Source organism: Epithele typhae (genome assembly GCF_022376455.1).
Source record: "Epithele typhae strain CBS 203.58 chromosome Unknown BXZ73scaffold_3, whole genome shotgun sequence".
Classification (NCBI taxonomy): Eukaryota; Fungi; Basidiomycota; class Agaricomycetes; order Polyporales; family Epitheliaceae; genus Epithele; species Epithele typhae.
Window position 1 is genome coordinate 1,263,370 of NW_025954194.1, and position 16,581 is coordinate 1,279,950.

General features: G+C 61.5%; 6 protein-coding genes across 6 annotated transcripts; 3 read left to right on the top strand and 3 right to left on the bottom strand.

Annotated features, from left to right (window-relative positions):
* Window positions 1–79: 79 nt before the first annotated feature.
* On the top strand, window positions 80–1,186 carry BXZ73DRAFT_39197 (syntaxin; the record flags this gene model as incomplete). Its single annotated transcript, XM_048018331.1, has 1 exon — window positions 80–1,186. The coding sequence occupies one exon, from the start codon at window positions 80–82 to the stop codon at window positions 1,184–1,186; it is 1,107 nt and encodes a 368-aa protein (XP_047882792.1).
* A 314-nt stretch (window positions 1,187–1,500) lies between these two features.
* BXZ73DRAFT_39502 (mitochondrial carrier) lies at window positions 1,501–2,573 on the bottom strand (the record flags this gene model as incomplete). The annotated part of the gene is made up of 3 exons (XM_048018390.1): window positions 1,501–2,107; window positions 2,164–2,455; window positions 2,510–2,573. The coding sequence occupies 3 exons, from the start codon at window positions 2,571–2,573 to the stop codon at window positions 1,501–1,503; spliced, it is 963 nt and encodes a 320-aa protein (XP_047882793.1).
* Window positions 2,574–4,452: 1,879 nt separating this feature from the next.
* On the top strand, window positions 4,453–4,979 carry BXZ73DRAFT_73951 (uncharacterized protein; the record flags this gene model as incomplete). Its single annotated transcript, XM_048021961.1, has 4 exons — window positions 4,453–4,583; window positions 4,624–4,702; window positions 4,784–4,793; window positions 4,855–4,979. 4 exons carry the CDS (start codon window positions 4,453–4,455, stop codon window positions 4,977–4,979), a joined length of 345 nt encoding a protein of 114 aa, XP_047882794.1.
* A 506-nt stretch (window positions 4,980–5,485) lies between these two features.
* On the bottom strand, window positions 5,486–10,122 carry BXZ73DRAFT_87334 (uncharacterized protein; the record flags this gene model as incomplete). Its single annotated transcript, XM_048024522.1, has 15 exons — window positions 5,486–5,520; window positions 5,579–5,656; window positions 5,713–5,993; window positions 6,052–6,248; window positions 6,314–6,623; window positions 6,688–7,017; window positions 7,083–7,651; window positions 7,714–8,147; window positions 8,169–8,233; window positions 8,258–8,305; window positions 8,327–8,667; window positions 8,715–9,268; window positions 9,327–9,689; window positions 9,711–9,925; window positions 9,956–10,122. 15 exons carry the CDS (start codon window positions 10,120–10,122, stop codon window positions 5,486–5,488), a joined length of 3,987 nt encoding a protein of 1,328 aa, XP_047882795.1.
* Window positions 10,123–11,634: 1,512 nt separating this feature from the next.
* On the top strand, window positions 11,635–12,407 carry BXZ73DRAFT_73953 (uncharacterized protein; the record flags this gene model as incomplete). The annotated part of the gene is made up of 2 exons (XM_048021962.1): window positions 11,635–11,764; window positions 12,016–12,407. 2 exons carry the CDS (start codon window positions 11,635–11,637, stop codon window positions 12,405–12,407), a joined length of 522 nt encoding a protein of 173 aa, XP_047882796.1.
* A 1,700-nt stretch (window positions 12,408–14,107) lies between these two features.
* Window positions 14,108–16,304, bottom strand: BXZ73DRAFT_96930 (amino acid permease; the record flags this gene model as incomplete). Its single annotated transcript, XM_048027203.1, has 10 exons — window positions 14,108–14,347; window positions 14,411–14,580; window positions 14,636–14,794; window positions 14,857–15,148; window positions 15,205–15,424; window positions 15,487–15,671; window positions 15,742–15,837; window positions 15,911–16,023; window positions 16,083–16,090; window positions 16,150–16,304. The coding sequence occupies 10 exons, from the start codon at window positions 16,302–16,304 to the stop codon at window positions 14,108–14,110; spliced, it is 1,638 nt and encodes a 545-aa protein (XP_047882797.1).
* Between the last annotated feature and the right edge of the window lie 277 nt (window positions 16,305–16,581).

Sequence of the window (16,581 nt, forward strand, 5' to 3'; positions counted from 1 at the left end):
CTTCCTGCGTCTCCTCCTCCTCGCTCGGCCCATCTAATCTGCCACCCCCATCTCTTTCCCGACCTCCGCTCGCCTTCACATGACGGCTATCCAAGCGATCCACATCCGCGGCTGGCAAGACCGCCCCGAGCCCAAGCCGCACGTCGTCTTCCGGATCGAGATCCAAGCCTCGGTGCGCTCCTGGCAGATGTGGCGGCGGTACTCCGAGTTCGCCGACCTGCACCTCGAGCTCACCAAGGCCTGCGGCGCGCCCCCGCCCGCCCCGCTCCCGCCGAAGCACGCCTTCTCCTTCCTGCGCTCGAGCACGGACCCGGCGCTGCTCGAGGCGCGCCGCGCCGGGCTCGAGCAGTACCTCCGCGCGATCCTCGCCGCGCGCGACGACGTCTGGCGCGCCGCCTTCGCCTTCCGCGACTTCCTCGGCGTGCCCTCCAGCAAGCCCGACTACGCCGGCGGCGCGGCCGCGGACGCGGGCGACGGCGCGGGCATGAGCGCCGCGGCGTGGCTCGAGGCGCACCAGGACGCGCAGACGCGCGTGCGCGACGTCCGCGCGGACATCAACCGGCGCGACGCGCTCGCGGACGCGGGCGACGTCAACGGCGCGCACGGCGCGAACGTGCAGGCGAAGAAGCGCCTCGCGGGCGCGCTCCAGCGCGTCGGCGCGCTCGAGGCCGCGCTCCCTGTGCTCGCCGCGGCGTCGGGCATGGCGCAGGGCGAGCTCCAGCGCCGCACGGACATGGCCGCGCGCCTCCGCGACGACTGCGAACGGCTCGCGCGCATCGTCACCGTCGCGCGCATGACGGGGAGGGGGATCGGGTCCGCGGCGGAGCGCAACCCGGCGGCGCAGGCGGACAGGGACGCGCTGCTCGGCTCGGGGTCGTCCCCCACCGGCGGGGGGATGCCAGGAGGGTTCAGCAGGCCGGTGGCGAGGGTGTTTGGGCAGGCGGCGCCGCCGAAGGAGACGGAGCAGACGCGGCCGCTGGACAACCACGGGCTCGTGCAGCTGCAGCAGACGCAGATGGACCAGCAGGACTCGCACCTCGCGCAGCTGTCGACGATTCTGTCTAGGCAGAGGATGCTCGGGCTGGCGATCAACCAGGAGATCCGGGAGCAGAACGAGGAGCTGGATGACTTGACTAATGAGGTGGACCGGGTGGGGGCAAGCTCACAGGTGCGAAGAGACAGTTGAACAGGCTAGGATGACTGCGTGTGCGTCTACTGCTGCTTTCCGCATTATCTAGTACTTCGTTCGCTCTGCTGCTTTCTTGGGTTAGCACACTTACTTCTGATCACACCTGCACTCGCGTTGGATATGACATGTCTCTTGGTATTACAACGACGGTAATTTTCCTGTACTAGATGCGGATATAAAGATAAACGTCCCCGTGCGTCATCAGTTGTCTCTATGTCTATTGCCCATGGAAAGGAAACGCCCATACCCTGACAGCGATAATGAGCTTAGTGCATTCAGATACCACAACGAAACCTACCTCAAACTGGCAATCATGATACCGCAGCTGGAGCGATCTTCGTAATTCGAGGCGCGATCCCGGCGTACAGCGCTGCGGGACCTTCGGTTCGGAGGATCTCGGCCGCGAGTCCCAGACTGGACGTCCGAGTCGACGACGACGCCATCAGAAGCGCCTGCCGCCTGGTCTTGAGAACGTCGAATGGAGAGGTCAGCAGCGCGGCGGTGGTGCCGCTGGCCGCGCCGCTGACGAACGCGACCCCTGCGCCCTCGTAGCCCATCCGTCCCAATCGCCTCTTGCACAGCTCATAGCCCGCCCAATAGAGGCCGCTGAATGGCACGTCGCGCCAGAGCGTGGGACCGACGCCGCGCCAGAGGTAGTGCCAGCCATTGACGCGGGCGAGATTTCGAACGGAGGTGAGGACGGAGCGTAGCGTGTGAGGGTTGTCGGGGGAGATTGGCGTGGACTGGAGATTTGTTCGGACGAGCTCGAGGGGAGAGAGGAGGGAAGTCATGGCAGTGCGTGCAACGATACCGGCGGAAAGTGGGACGACGGCTTGTGGGAGGAGCGGAGGGAGAGTAGTATTGAGCAAATGATCATACGTGAGCATATAGCATGTTGACGCAGGAACACCAATGAGACTAGAGGGCGTTGGAGATGTTGAGCGGGGAGGCGCCAACGAGAAGAGAAAACTCACAGCGAAGTTCCCGCTCCTTTCCATAGACCCGCGAGTCCTTCTACTTTCCAGACGTGCTTGACCGCGTCAAAGAAACCATTCACGCGCTCTGTCCTATACACCCCATGATCCCACACACAGACCACCTCGCCTTCGACGGCAGACCTGGCGAGAGTGGACATGTTGCGAATGCACGGTGCTCCTGATGGTTGGCAACATTGATTTTGTGGTGGGTTGGGGAACAGCGGAGCCGACGGACGGGGTCGAGGGGGCTGGGTTTGCAATCGAGTCTTGACGACGTCGAAAGGGGTCACTGAGAAGATTCGTCAGAAAGATGCGAGCGAAGGGGAGATGCAAGAAGACTGACTGGTGAGAGCAGTGACGGTCGAGCCCACTGCGGCCGCAACGAGTTTTGCCTCGAATGGATCCATGTCGCGGTCTCCTAACACCGAGGGAGAGGTGCAGAGGAGAAGACGACGTGAGAAAGGCCTCGCGCGGCCGCAGGAGGGAATTCGGAAATGGTTGGTAGGAAGAGTGAAGAGTGGGTGTGAGCCCGCGCCGTGGGCCGTGGCAAGCCGGCGAGATGCGTCATGGGTCCGTCAGCGTCGGCCTATCTGATAACTCTGACTCACTGACCTGCGATCTAGGCGCCTCCGATGGGGCGTGGTGGCGCCGGGCCCATTGGCGCCGGCAGCGGAGCCACTCAGCTTCAAGACGAGGAGCACTGTTGGAACGTGCCCCGCAGCGAGCAAACTTTGAAGGCGGGGGCTTTCAGCCCTCCGCTCCACCCACGCCGTGTCTATCCTTGGAAAACGCGTGAGAGCACCTTTCCGAATCTCTGACGACCACCAACGACCCCCTCACGCGACAAACAACGCCTCACCATCATGATGTTCTCCAGTTGTCTCATTCTCGCCTTCAGTGCCGGTACAGCCACCACTGTTCAGGCGCGGACTTTTACAGTCCTCAATTCGTGCCCATTCACGATATGGTCCGTGCAGACCGCAGATAATCCCGTTCTTACGCTGACTCACTGATGCAGGCCTGCTGTGAGCACAGATCAGCGCAGCGGAGAACGTAGCTCATCTCTGCTCCTCTTTAGATGTTCACGGACTTGTCGGCAGGCACCGCTGTTCCAGACTTCCCCACCGGGTGCGGCCTGTCACTTTGCACTCGGCTTCCAAAGCCTACTGAGTAGTGTCGTTGTTCTTGTGTGTGCAGGTGGGAGGCGCCGCCATCGAACTCCGTCACTTTCGCGGTACCCGACAACTGGAAGGCCGGACGGATCTGGGTGGGCTCGCCGCTGGGCAAGCGCTGGTTTGGACCAGCTACTGACGTATGTTGGCCCACAGGGGCCGGGGACAGGGCAGGCGCGATTGTGATTTTTCCATCACCACCGGGCCCACTTGTTTGGACGGGTGGTGCAATGGCGGATTGCTGTGCGATCCCTCGACTGGAACGGTGCGCCTCGCAGAGTGCCGTCCAGTCGACGATTTTCTCACCTTTCATCCACAGGGCGTCCCACCAGCATCTGTCGCGGAATGGACACTGCAAGGAGACGGGAACCGTTGTTGGAATCTGCCCGCATACTTAGCAAGCTCGGTCGTACGGTACCAGCGCTTAGTCATCCCGTAGATAGCCGCCGCCCCTCGTCCCGCACTCGCCTCACGCGTTTGCCCTTCCCCACCACCTCGTTCTCCCCCGCGTCCGTCTGTACTCGCCTCCCGGTGCCCATAGGGACCAACCGCGTCGTATCGATTGCATCTTATTCCTCGTCCGACCCCGACCGAGCCGCCGACTTCTAACAACCGTGACTTCTACGATGGCAAGCCCAAACACTTCTCGATGAATATTCGAAGACTGACCGCGACGACGACCCCAGTGTCCCTCGTCGACGGCTACAATTTGCCCATGGCGGTCACAAACTCGGCGAACTGCCCCGTCGCGGACTGTCCTGTCGATCTAGGACCGGACTGTGCTTGCGCTCTCGTTCTCCGCCAAATATCACGGCTGACGGAGCCACCTACCTCCCAGGTCCCCAGCCTCTTCAGGGCCCGTTCAACTCGACAGGCTTTCCAGTCGGCTGCTCGAGCGCATGCTCCGCCAACCTGGACGGCGACCTCAGTAGGCCTCACCCCCACAGCACCATCCCGCCGAAAATCTAACCCGTGCCCCCGGAAACGCACACGCAGCCGACTCTGCGAACTGCTGCTCGGGCAGCCACGCCACCGCCGCGACCTGCCCCTCGTCCGGCGTCGAGTTCTACACCTATTTCAGTGGGCGCTCCCTCGTTCCGTCCCACGCACGGCGATGGCGCTGACTCCGCGAGCAGAGGGGAACTGCCCCAACGCGTACGCGTACGCGTTCGACGAATCGAGCGGCACGGCTCTGTGGACGTGCGACTCCGGCCTGAACGCCGACTACACCCTCACTTTCTGCCCGTGCGTCCTTCGTCCCCTGTCCTACTAAGCCGTTCGGTAGCGTCAACTCGCCGCTCGTTCCACGCAGGTCGACCAACGCAGTGATCAATCCTAGCGCAAGCGGCAGTAGCACTCCAAGTGTGAGTACCAGCGTCTCCCCCCTCACCTCTGCTAGCACCGACGCCGGCGGCGGGACTGCGACTCCTTCGTCTCGTTCACAGGGAGCGTCCGGTAAGCTCCTTTCTCGCCTGTGTTCGTCTAGATTTCGCCAATTGTCATGCGGCAACAGTAGGCTCGGGCGCAACAGTCAGCCCTTCAGATGCAGCGCGACCCGGCAACGACGCAACGAGGCAAACGCTAGCGTTGCCGTGGTTGTGCGCCGTCGGAGTGATCATACTCGGCCTGGTTGCATTCTGAACAGCAGCGGCACATCCGTCGGGGACCTTTTCGCATAGTATTGTTGTTGTAACCTACCGTAATCCACGAGCAACCGATTATCACCCTGAAGGACAAGACTGAGGGCATACGAAGCGACTTAGATGGGATTATCGACAGAGCCGGCAGCTTAAGTACACAGACCAGTCTAGAATAAAAAGATGCAGTGAAGAGACAGAGAGGAGAGAGGAGAGGAGAGAGGAGAGAGGAACCCGTGGGCATGCAGATGAGATAAAGGTAGGTGGTAAGGAGCGAAAGGGCTGACAATGAGGACACAGGTCTGCGATGGTGAGCGGGCGGTCTGACAGAATACAGTATAAACGAGCGTGCACATGAGAGTGGGAGGCTCGGCCGAGGCCAGGGCCGAGGGAGGGAGGCCGGGCCAGGTGCCGGCAGGGCATGGAGTATGGAGGGACGGGGGAGTAGATCGGGTGTAATGAGACAATATGAGGTTGTTAGTGGCAAGCGTCAGATAGGGTCGTAGAAATTTAAGCTTTCGATGCAGGAATATGCAGATTAATAGCTGCGAGGGTGTCTGTCAGGACCCCACGGCGTCATCGGATACGAGCAACCGGGCTCACCTCGGAACCACGTCAGAGCATCGGTAGTCGACGGCGCGTCAAAGTAGAGGATCGCTTTGTTGTCGACCAAGCGGAGGGCTACGCACGCCAACATCAGTTCTACCGCCGTCAGCGCATACAGACAAAGGACGTACTGCTGGCGTGTACGATGCTCGCCGGCTGCGGAAGAGTTTGCATGCGAAGCACAGCCCAGAGATCAACACTGGAACTCGGGTCCTGCCCTTCAGAAGGATCCCTGCAAAGCACCAGCAAGTCGTTGCAGAGAATACCGATGAGGGACCGTGGCGTGAGCTCGGGTGACAGGCATTCGACCTCGACGGAAGAAGAGTCGCCCTGGGCGTTGATGACCTCGAACGCCACCGTCGCCTTGCGCACAACACGAGTGAGGTGTAGCGGACCGTCCATGATGAGACGACTGTGACAGAGAGAGCGATCAGTTGACACAACAGAAGACGCCAGATTCATCCACTCACCGATGCGGCTGCACGAGAGGACTGGGGAACTTTCCGCGTATCCGGCCTTGCCACTGCACAAGCCGACCACGAGACTCGGCATCACGCTTGCCCTCGTTCATGGTGGTCGCGAGACCAGAGATCTCCGCTAAAGCACGCTCGATGGGGTCGTCCATGAACTCGCTTGCCGGCGGGCTGCTAGAGACCAGCTGCTCGAGCTGCAACCCCAGAGTGGTTGATTAGCAACGGTACTGTATCTTAAATGATGTGATCCACGACTTACAAGCATGCGGTAACGAGGGATACGCTGCACCGGGAGGAGCAAGTAACTCTCGAGACTGATCTGCGAGTGCCGGGGGTTCATCTTGCAGCGCTTGAGGTACTGCTTGAGACGCTTGCGCTGGCTCGACGACAGCGGCGGCTCCTTTGAAGATCCGTCCGGCGACGTCACGTTCGCAAGCCCACCCGTGAGACCCATGCCTAGGCTCGCAAGTTGCGCGGTGCTCGACGACGGTGACAGGGCAGTGCTCGCCGCAGGCGGCGGCTTGTCAGACACCCACTGCTTCAGTCTCGCGACCGAGTTATCGAAGTTGCTGTGCACGCATGCATGATCAGCACTGACGCAAAGAGGCAAACGCGGAGAAGACGACAGCTTACTTGATCGAGGTCGAATACATCTTCATGAAAGCGGCGTGCGAGGTGAAAGTGTTGGCCACATGCCGTGCGACGTCGAGCGAGATCCGTGCGTCCTCAGCGTTCGACGGGATCGCGAGCGGATGGGCGGCACGCTCAAGCGCGGGCAGGAAGCTCTCCTTGTGGAAGTAGTACAGGGACTCGAGACCTCCGAAGACGATCTTCCGATCCGTCGAGGGAACGACGGTGTCCTTGATTTGACTGACACCGCTCAAGATGGTGATGGTGGCAGTGGCAGGCTTGATATAGATGTCGACGAGCTCCTGAAGCTGCTTGACGTACGTCTTCTCGGTCCTAGGACGCAAAAGGTAAGCTTGAGCGTTCAGTCAGCCTTCGGAACCATATATATGAGCACGCACTCGACGATCTCCTGGATGACCCTGACCCGCTTCGACTTGTCGTCCTTGCACTTGCGCTCTTCCCCGGCACCAGAGCCAATGCTGTCCGTCGTCGCGACGCTATTCGTCTGGATCATCGACAAGCCCATCCGGCCTTCGGTCTGGCGCAAGTTCATCGACTCCGGCCGCGACGACGGCCCGGAACCCATCGACGACATTGACGCCTCGGACAGTATGCGCCCGCCGTCGACCATCGTCGGCCGGCGCGAGCGCGTAGGTGGAATCTCCGCAGGCGGGCCGCCGTACATCGACAGCGTCTGCGTCGCGGACTGGCTGAGGTCGTGCATGTCGCGGAGGTAGGACATGACCGAGCGCAGGGCGCGAATCCGCGCCTCACGCGCGCGCTCCTCCTCCCGTAGACGGATCTCATCAAACGACGCCTCGGCGGGTACAGGGCTGGGCACGGAGAGCGACGCTACGGCCGACTCTTCCGCCTCTTCGTGGGAGTTCGTAGCGGTGACGTCGGGCACGAACTGTGACGCGTTCGGGATCGGGATCGGGGTCATGTCGATCGGCAGGAAGCTTCTGCGCTTGTTCGCGCGCGACGTTTGCGTGGTAGGGGAGAGGAGGCCGTTGGTCACGACCGGGGGACCTGCTTCGCGGCCTCGGTCGACGCTTTCTTGAGCTGGTCGAGGGGTGAGATCTTGAGAAGGTCGCCAGATGCCTGCCGCGAGAGGTTGGGTGCAATGGCGGGCTCCGTGCCAGGCAGCTCGGGCTGGTGGAGGGCAGCGCCGGTTGTGGAGAAGCGAGCATCGATGACGGGCATAGAGGGTGCTTGCCGTGAAGAGCCGGGGCGGGCACCCGGCCGCGCTTGCGAACCGTGGTGCGACAACCGGTTCGTGGGCACAGGCTGATCCGGACGCATCTTGCCCATTGACATTTTCTTGAGGAAGCCCCATCGACTGTTTTTCTCCCCTTCATGCTTCGAGCGTGGCCGTGGTGCTTGATCCATAGCATACACGCTCTCTCCCTGTGGAAATGCCACCCGGTTCGGAAGCGGGGGGACGGGAGAAGTTTCGATATCCTCTGTTGGGCTATCCCAGATACTGCTTTCCACAGTCCGACGAGACCTGTTCGACGTAGGCGACATCGCACCCGAAGCGACCCCGAGACTTGCAAATCGGCGAGGCATAGACGAGTCTTCCGCGGCATTCGCCAGATTTGCCATGGTCAGCAAGTTGGAGCTTGAGGCTGACGTGACATACTCGGTGAGCGCGGGGCGCTGGGGCGACGAAGAGGCCGATGCGGAGGGATTGCGGAGAGAACCACCATAGTTTCGGTGCAACTCGCCAGCGCTCTTCATCCTCCGGACCTGATTCTCAGGCCCAGCGGACTTCGCAGACGTGCCGGGTGCGCCGGCCTCACTGAACATCGACTGCGGCCCTGCGTTGCCGCTGCGGCTTTTGTCAAAATATGCGCGGTTCGGCGTTGTTCTCGTGCGAGAGAGCCCGGGGGATGGAAGCTGGGTGGTGGTGTTAGGAGTGGGAGCGGTGATGGATCGCGCAAGGTTCGGAGCACGCGGTGAGGTGACAGTAAGGTCTTCATCCTCACGCGTCCGGGTGCGGAGCGAGCGGCGAGGGTAGCGAGCGGGACGGCTTCCTCGGAGTCGTCTGTTTCTGTTGTGGCAGTGGTCATCATGCTCCGCATGCTGGCGGACGGGAGGGGGAAGATGGGCGTGGAAGGCGGGAATGTGGGAGACAGCGGGCCGCGGGAGAGGAGGGGTTCCATGAGAGCTTTCCACGGTCCTTGGAAGGGATTGCCGTCAACGAGAAGGGTCTCCAGAGCCGGGAGGATACAGAGCCAGCTCGGAAGCGAATGCATCTTGTTTCGCCGAACACTGAGCGTGTGAAGCTTCTCGAGCGAAGCGAGGTTCGCCGGGAGCGTGGTGAGACCCGTCGCATCGACGATGAGAACGCGGAGGCTGTCGAGGGTTGCCAAGAAGGTCGGCAGAACGCGGAGCGGGTTGGAGGCGATGTTCAGCTCCTCCAGCCTCTCGCACGTCGAAAGTGCTGGTGGGAGAGCGCTCAGGAAGTTGGCCGAGATGTCGAGGGCGAGGAGGGACGCAGAGATTTGGGGAAGCGTAGTGGCGAGGAATGATGGAACGGCGTTCTGGGTAGGGGACGATCCGATGAGCAGATGTGTGGTCTCTGGTTCGTGTTGGGGCGAATCAGCGATTTCGACGCGCATAGATGGAGGGATACGCACCTGGAGAGACATGCAGCTTGCTCACTGGGACGTCGTGACCATGAATAATCACCCCACGACCGTCCTCTGCCATGATAGCCGCACTCGTAGGCTCCTCGTCATCGTCCTTTCCCTCGCCGTCATCCTCATCGTCTTCATCATCCTCAAAAGATGGATCCTCGTCCGTGTCCTCGTCGCTCGCCAATCCCTGCTCATCCCGCTCGTCGGGCCGCTGCCAGCCCATGTCGAAGCTGGGGGACCCACGAAGGGCCTTCTCGTGCATTGAGTTGGGCTTGCTGTTGCTGTTGGCGAGAGAAGAAGAGCGCGAACGGAGGCCGTTCTGGTAGAAGTCCGACCACCGGGACTGGTCCACGGGGGTCCTACCTTGGTTGGTGGGGACGGCACCGTTCTCCTTGGAGAGCAGCTGGACGACCTCGTCGGTGGTTATACCCACGCCTACGCCCTTGGCCGATTCGTCCTCGCCTAGAGCGACATGGACGTGGCCGTAGTCACCTGACTTTGCGGAGCCTGTGTATGCGGACGAGCGGGTGGATGCCGAGGAGGAGTCGGCTGAGGAAAGGGCGGGGGTGGTTGTGCCGACCTGCCAGCGCGCGGGCTGCCTGCGATAGGTCGGGTAGGGATCGGGAAACTGGGAGGGATCGGGGAGCGCGGTGGCAGACGTCGAGCGCTGGGAGGAATGATCAGAGTGGGATGCTTCCTCGTCGTGGGGGCCGGGCGCAGAGCTGGCGCCGCCGAACGCGGTGTAGCCGAGAGCGGAGAGGGAGTGGGAGTTGATGACGGGAGACGGGGTGAGCATCTGCGGGGGAGAGGCGACGACGTAGGCGGAAGAGGGAGAGACGGAGGCGTCGGGTGACTGGGGGTCGTAGTCGGAGTTCCAGTCGTCGACGGCCACAGACACGCGGGAAGGTGTGGGCGCACGCGGCCGGGCGAGCATGGCGGTCTTGCCAGGGGAAAACGGGGACGGGGGGGAGAGGGCGGAGAAGTGGTAATAGTCAAGCTCTGCGCGGGTGGAAAGGGGGCCGATCAGCACTGAAACGCGCTCGGGAAGGCGAAGGAGGGGACGCGCTGTGGCCGCAGGGCCGGAGCGGGGGGAAGGATGGGAGGAGAGCGCAGACGGAAAGCAGGAATGGGGGCGGGGGGCGGGGAGGACGCGGGGCCGTCTGCGGTCGTGACGGGCCCGGGGCCAGGTTCTCGATGGGCGCAGTGCTAAAACGGGCGAAAGCGAAAGGGGGGCGGAACTCACCAGACTCGCGCTTGCTCTTCGTCACCCGCCGGTCCTCGCCGTCCGCCCAGAGGTGGCCGAGCACGGGGCTGTCGACATCGAGGTCGTCGACGTCGGCGAGGCCCGAGCGAGAGGAGTACGACGAGTAGAGCTCGTCCAGGTCGGAGCCAGGCATCGGCGACAGGGAGAGGGACGTCGGGGCGGGAAGCAAGCGGGCACGGAGGCGTGATGGACGTCCAGGATGGTGTGCAGGTGCAAGAGGCCGGCTGGGTGGCTAGCGCGAGCGTGTAGGGAGAACGGCACTGGACCCCTTCAGGCTCCCATGGACAGGATGTACCGGGCGAGATCATCCATCACGACACCGTCCGGCGATGATTGTATCACGCCTCTACCGTACAGCCCGCCCCATAATGAACGCCTGCGCACCCTCTCCCGCCGCCCCGCGCGCACAGTCCAGAGCGTTGGCCGACGCGTTCCGCATGATCTCAAACATGGCATCCACCATCCTTTACCCGCGCTCCCGTTGGCTCTGCCACGGATATGCTCAACTGCTTAGCAGCCCAAGGCCTGCCTGCTAAGGACAAGGGCCCGACGACCGCAACTCCCGCCGCTAGTTTTAGCCTTCCAAGCTTTGTTGCCGCCGCGCGCAGCACGATGTGTGGCCTCGACCAGATGGTGTGACGTCGTGGGGACACGGCTGGCCTGCACCATCGTCTATGCGTACAAGTTGCGTACAAAGAGTCGGCGCGATAATACTTGGTTCTTCGCGACGGCCACCACGCCGCACCATCCTCGGATCCCCAGACTGTCATTGTCCCAACTGTCGCTACGGAGGGATGCCGCGTGGTCCTAGGGCTCCACTGCGTAGCACTGGCGTTCCACTCTCCCCTTGTCCGCCGCCTTCGTCTTCTCAGAAGCTCATCCCCTGGTCCGGTCTATGGCGGAGATTATGCCCCAGCGCTCCCCGACGCTAACGGCTAGCCCATGCATCGGAGTCTGGCCCAGGTTTCAACGGTTCAAACCCGTACCTCGCACACTCTGGTCACTGACCAATTCACAGTGTCGGTTTCACCGTCATTCTCAGACATGCCTCCTGCGAAGGCACTGCCGCTTATGGGGCAGCAGGTCATGGGTCCTGCACTCGCGCTCTCCGAGTCGTGGCCTATCGAGAGACGCACCTCCTACGGTCCAATTGGAAATGCCACCCACCACGGACGTACGTCGTAAGTACGCAAGCGACTATGACGCTGACATCCGTGAGCAGTGTACGTCCTGGCATCTGGACCTATCCCCGTCTGTGGTCAGCCCGCTCGGCCGAGCTCCCTCCCCGCAAATCGTCTATGGACGATCTGCAGACCACAAGCGACGTGCGGGGGTGGCCCAAAACCTGCAGCTGATTATCATCCATGATGGCCGCGCGGTGATACCCCGTCCGCACCTCTCGTGCACTACAAACGACCTCACCAGGATGCCGGCGGACAGTTCGGAGTGGTTTCCGGCCTCAGGATCGCGTCGCCGCGCTGATCAAGCGTCCTCAAACTCACCACTCGCGCACCTTCGGCACGGCGCTCGGCGGCCTCACGCTCGCGGGTCAACTGCACCTCGTTGTTGATATCCTGGCTGCTCGTCGCACTCGGCTCCAACGTCGCGAGCTGGACGGGCGGGTGAGCATGTTCATCCAGTACGTCCGGGAGGGCCGCGGTGACGTGCGGATCTCACGGAGACATATCGTCACGCCTTTCCGCGCCGTTGAGGCATCCTGGCGCCGCATCACGGAGCTCGAACACAGGAAACTGAGCCTCACGCAAAACATTGCTTCTGGCGGGCAGAAGACCGACACAAGTACAGCCTCTTCATGATGCCCCTCTCGTCCAAAAGCGCGCCGACACCGGGGCAAGAGAAAATGACTTTCCCTCTCTTGCCTCGCACCATCGTCGAGTTCTCCACCTCCGCTAATCGCGTGTTCGCCCGTCTATCCCTTACGATGGCCAAGCAAGATCACAGCTCACTCGCGATCTCCTTCCTCTCTGCCACTCTTCCGACGGAGAGGCTGTGGCCCGTTTTCCCAGTCGTTGAACTCCCTCCGATCAGCGGTCGAGGTCGAAGCCTCGCTCAGAAGTCCACTCTGGCACCGTCAACGTCAACCACTGGGTCTGGGTCGGCAACCGTAGTGGCTGCGGGAGCCTCAAGATCCTCACATACATTCGTTGACGAGCCTAGCGACGGTCTACAGGCGTCGATTGGTCGGCCTCGCCAGGCACAGCCTGGACCTCAAGGGTCCAGCTTCACTGTGTCCATGGGTTTCGCGACACCCGTCGCCGACCCATCCAACGCATCCCCTGGCGGAGGTCCCGCCAGTGAACAATATCTCAACCAACAAACTAGTGGCTGCATCAAGGAACATCACACATCGTCAAACAAGCAACCCGAAAGGGTGGTTGAGACCACCAAGCGGGGCATGGCGGCGGAGGTCTCCCACAAATGCACAGTGTAGCGGCCTTGAAAAGTACGTCGTTGCATCCTATGGGGAATCGTGCTCGGTGATCCGCACGCTAGTGAGTCGCGCTTGTCGATACAGACGTAAGTAGTACCCCTCAGCACGTACACACCTTCGTCGACGAAGACAGCATATCGCCGTGTCGCCGCTCAGCCGCTCGTCCCCTCTCATGCCCCTCTCGCATTCCACCAGGAGCGCGCGATGACGCAGTTCCGTTCGGAAGAGTCGATGCGGACAGAAGCGCGCCCTAAGTACAGCTGGGGAGGGAACCTGCCGCGATGGCGTCGCCACGGCGCCCGGCACGGTCGCACCTGCCCTCTGCCCTCTGATCCCAGTCTCCCATCCACATCACCCATCGATGGATCCCGACGCCGGAACGTCAGAAGATGGCGGCTCGGGGAGAGAAGGCGGGGAAGCCAGCACTGGGTCGCAGTGCGCGCGGGAGAACGTACTCCGGCCGGCGAGGTTCTGACCCTGGTCCAGCGTCATATGTTGGAGCACTCGCGGAGCCCCTTCTACGTAGTGCTTATCGAACACAACGCACATCTCCGCTGGCGGCGTCTTCGCAGGATCCTTGACCCGGTCGCAGAGCGCGGCCGCGTGCACGAGAAGAGCCACGACGCGCGACTGGACCGAGTGCAGCCCGCGCGGCCGCGTCCGGATGGGCTTAGACCGCGGATTCGAGTGGGCTGGACGCTGCGGAAGCAAATCGCGCGTGGATCTGCAGGTACCTGTCCCTGGCGCGGACGTCAACGGATGCAATCCCTTACAGCATATTCGTGCGACTTTGTGGTGCCTATGCGGCCACCTCGCAAATAATCTGCAGACATGATCCGACGTCCGCGCGCGGGCCCTCGATGTGTGCTTTTACTGGGCATAGATTATAGAGCATACCGGCCCTAGCGTCCGGACTCGTGGTATACGAATGGGATATACAGCTACAGTACAGTAGGAAAGACGGGCCGCGCGGACTAGCGTCGACGCGCGGCGCCCGTACACACACAACACCTCCGAGGGACCTTGTAGCACAACAACACGTCCGTCGACGACGACGATCGCTTTTTACATGAGCCAGCCCCAGAAGCGCTCCAGCGCGTTGCGCGGAGGGGGCTCGTCGTAAGTGTCGGCCTCGATCTCCTTGAGACCGGAGATGAAGTCCATGTCCTCGTACTTGACCATCGGCGTGCGGAACCAGAACTTCGCGCCAACGTAGAGGATGGGGAAAAGGGCGAAGGGGAGGTAGTTCGTGACGAACGTGTCCGTCGCCCAATGGCCCTTGAGGAAGACAGCCCAACCCGAGAACTGAATGAATGGCAGCGGGGCGTCAGCACAGCCACGACGCAACGTGAACCCAGAAACACTTACGAAGCAGATCAGGAGGCACCAGAAGATGGCCCAGTAGGCAGCGTAGGGCTGGAGGAAGTGCGCGTAGGGCAGAGTCTTGCGATCGAAGCCCTGGGCCTTGAAACCGTGGTAGAAGCGGACGTACGTCACACAGATGCCAAACCAGGTCATCAGACCAGCAATCGAGGTCACTGTGCGAGTATGTCAACAAGTTGTGCAGACAGCATTTTGAACTTGGGTACTCACTGTTGACGAACCAGTTGAATACGGTACCAGCACCCGACGACACACTCATGTAGGCGAGAACAGCGAACATCGCGCAGAACAGGAGCGAGACGATGGGGAGACCGTTTCTCGTGACCTTGGTAAAGATCTTGGGCGCATTCCCAGAGAGGGCAAGGCCGTCTGTAGTGGAATAAATTTAGCTTTTGTCGTCCCCGTCGAAACCAAGTTATACTTATACTCACAGAGGGCGCGCGACGAGGTGTATAGGTCAGAGGAGGCAGCAGACCAAGCCGAGGTGAGAAGAGCGGCGTTGATGACCGACGGGAGACCGCTGATCCCTGCAGTCTTGATGGCAATGACGAAAGGCGACCCGGCGGCGTTGGACGTGTTCAGGTTGAGGTCGGGGTTGTTGGAAGGAACGAGCAGGCCGATGACAGTGACACCACCGATGTAGAAGAGCAGAATACGGATGTAGACGCGCTTGATCGCCTTCGGCAGGTTGCGGCGAGGGTTCTTGGCCTCACCAGCAGCGATCTATGCGAAGTAAGTAAGCGTCAGGAGTTCAAAACGCGTTTATAACGATGACGTACAGCCACAATCTCAGTCCCAATGAAGGAGAAGGCAGACTGGGTCAAGACAGCGACCCAACCAAGGAACTGTCCCTTGGCGCCCCCAATGCCATCGAACTGGACAAACGGACCGGGGTTCTTCCAGTAACGGAAGCCGAGGCGATCGTGGTTGGGACCTCCTCCGAGGTCGAGCACGATGCCCATGATAATGAGAGCGACGATAGTTATAACCTTGATCGAGCTAGTTGAGACAGGGGGTGTCAATCGGGCACATCCCCAGATCACAAGGACAAGAGAACGCACGCAAAGATAAACTCGGCCTCGCCGTAAGCACCAGCACCGAAAAGGTTGATGCCGACGACGACGGCAAGACACATGGTAATCCACACGGCGTTGTTGACAGACTTGTTCCAGAAGTTGATGAGAACCGCAGCGGCAGAGAGCTCAGCGGGGAGAATGATCGTCCAGTTGTACCAATAATTCCAGCCCTGGATTCGGAGAGTGAGTGCGATCGAAAACGGACGGCACGAAGGGACGCGGTAAACACGTGATGCATACCATAGTGAAGGAGAACGCAGGGTCGACGAAACGCTCAGCCAGTTTGATGTGACCACCAGGGAGCGGCAAGTACGCGATCATTTCGCCAAGCGAGATCTATCAAACATACGCAGGGAGTGGTGCGATAAGAATAGGTCGAGCGACAATGTCCACGCGGGGAGAAACGCACCATGACCGAGAAACAGACCGTGCCGACCGTGAGGTAGCCGAGGAGGAGACCGATGGGCCCTCCCTTTGCGAGAGCGGACCCGCTGCCCAAGAAGAGACCAGTACCGATGACACCTGCGATCGCGAAGGGGTTACACGGGCCGGATGAGCGGCTAAGGGGAAGGGAAACATACCACCGATACTGCGAGAGACGTGGGGTCAGGAGCGTGTTATCGCGGGCGAGGAGGGGGACGGACGGACCTGATCATGGCAATGTGCCTGTTCTTGAGCTGACGCTTCAGGGTGCCATTCTGGGGGGCTGCGCCTGACGACTCGGAGTCGTAGTCGAGAGGCTTCTCCACGATGGCCTCGCTCACGAAGTGAGGGTCGGCGGACCGCTTGTCTTCGACGCCCATGGTGGAAGGATGGGGGACAGAGACGGGAGGTGGAGGAAGGCAAGGCCTGAGGAGCTTCGCGTCCGGACGGACGGGGGCCGAGTTTATATCCTCCGTCAGCCCGGCGTCCCTAGCGATGGCAGCTGGAGCGCCCCCGCCGCCGCTATCTGCCATGTCCAATCTCGTTCTTGCGTTTCCCGCGATAGCTGCTCGCCCTCACTGCCCCCGCCTCTCCTTGCTCCATTCCCGCTGCGGTGCGCCCTCCCTGCGCGCGCGCGTAAGTGCGCGTGAGATGCCT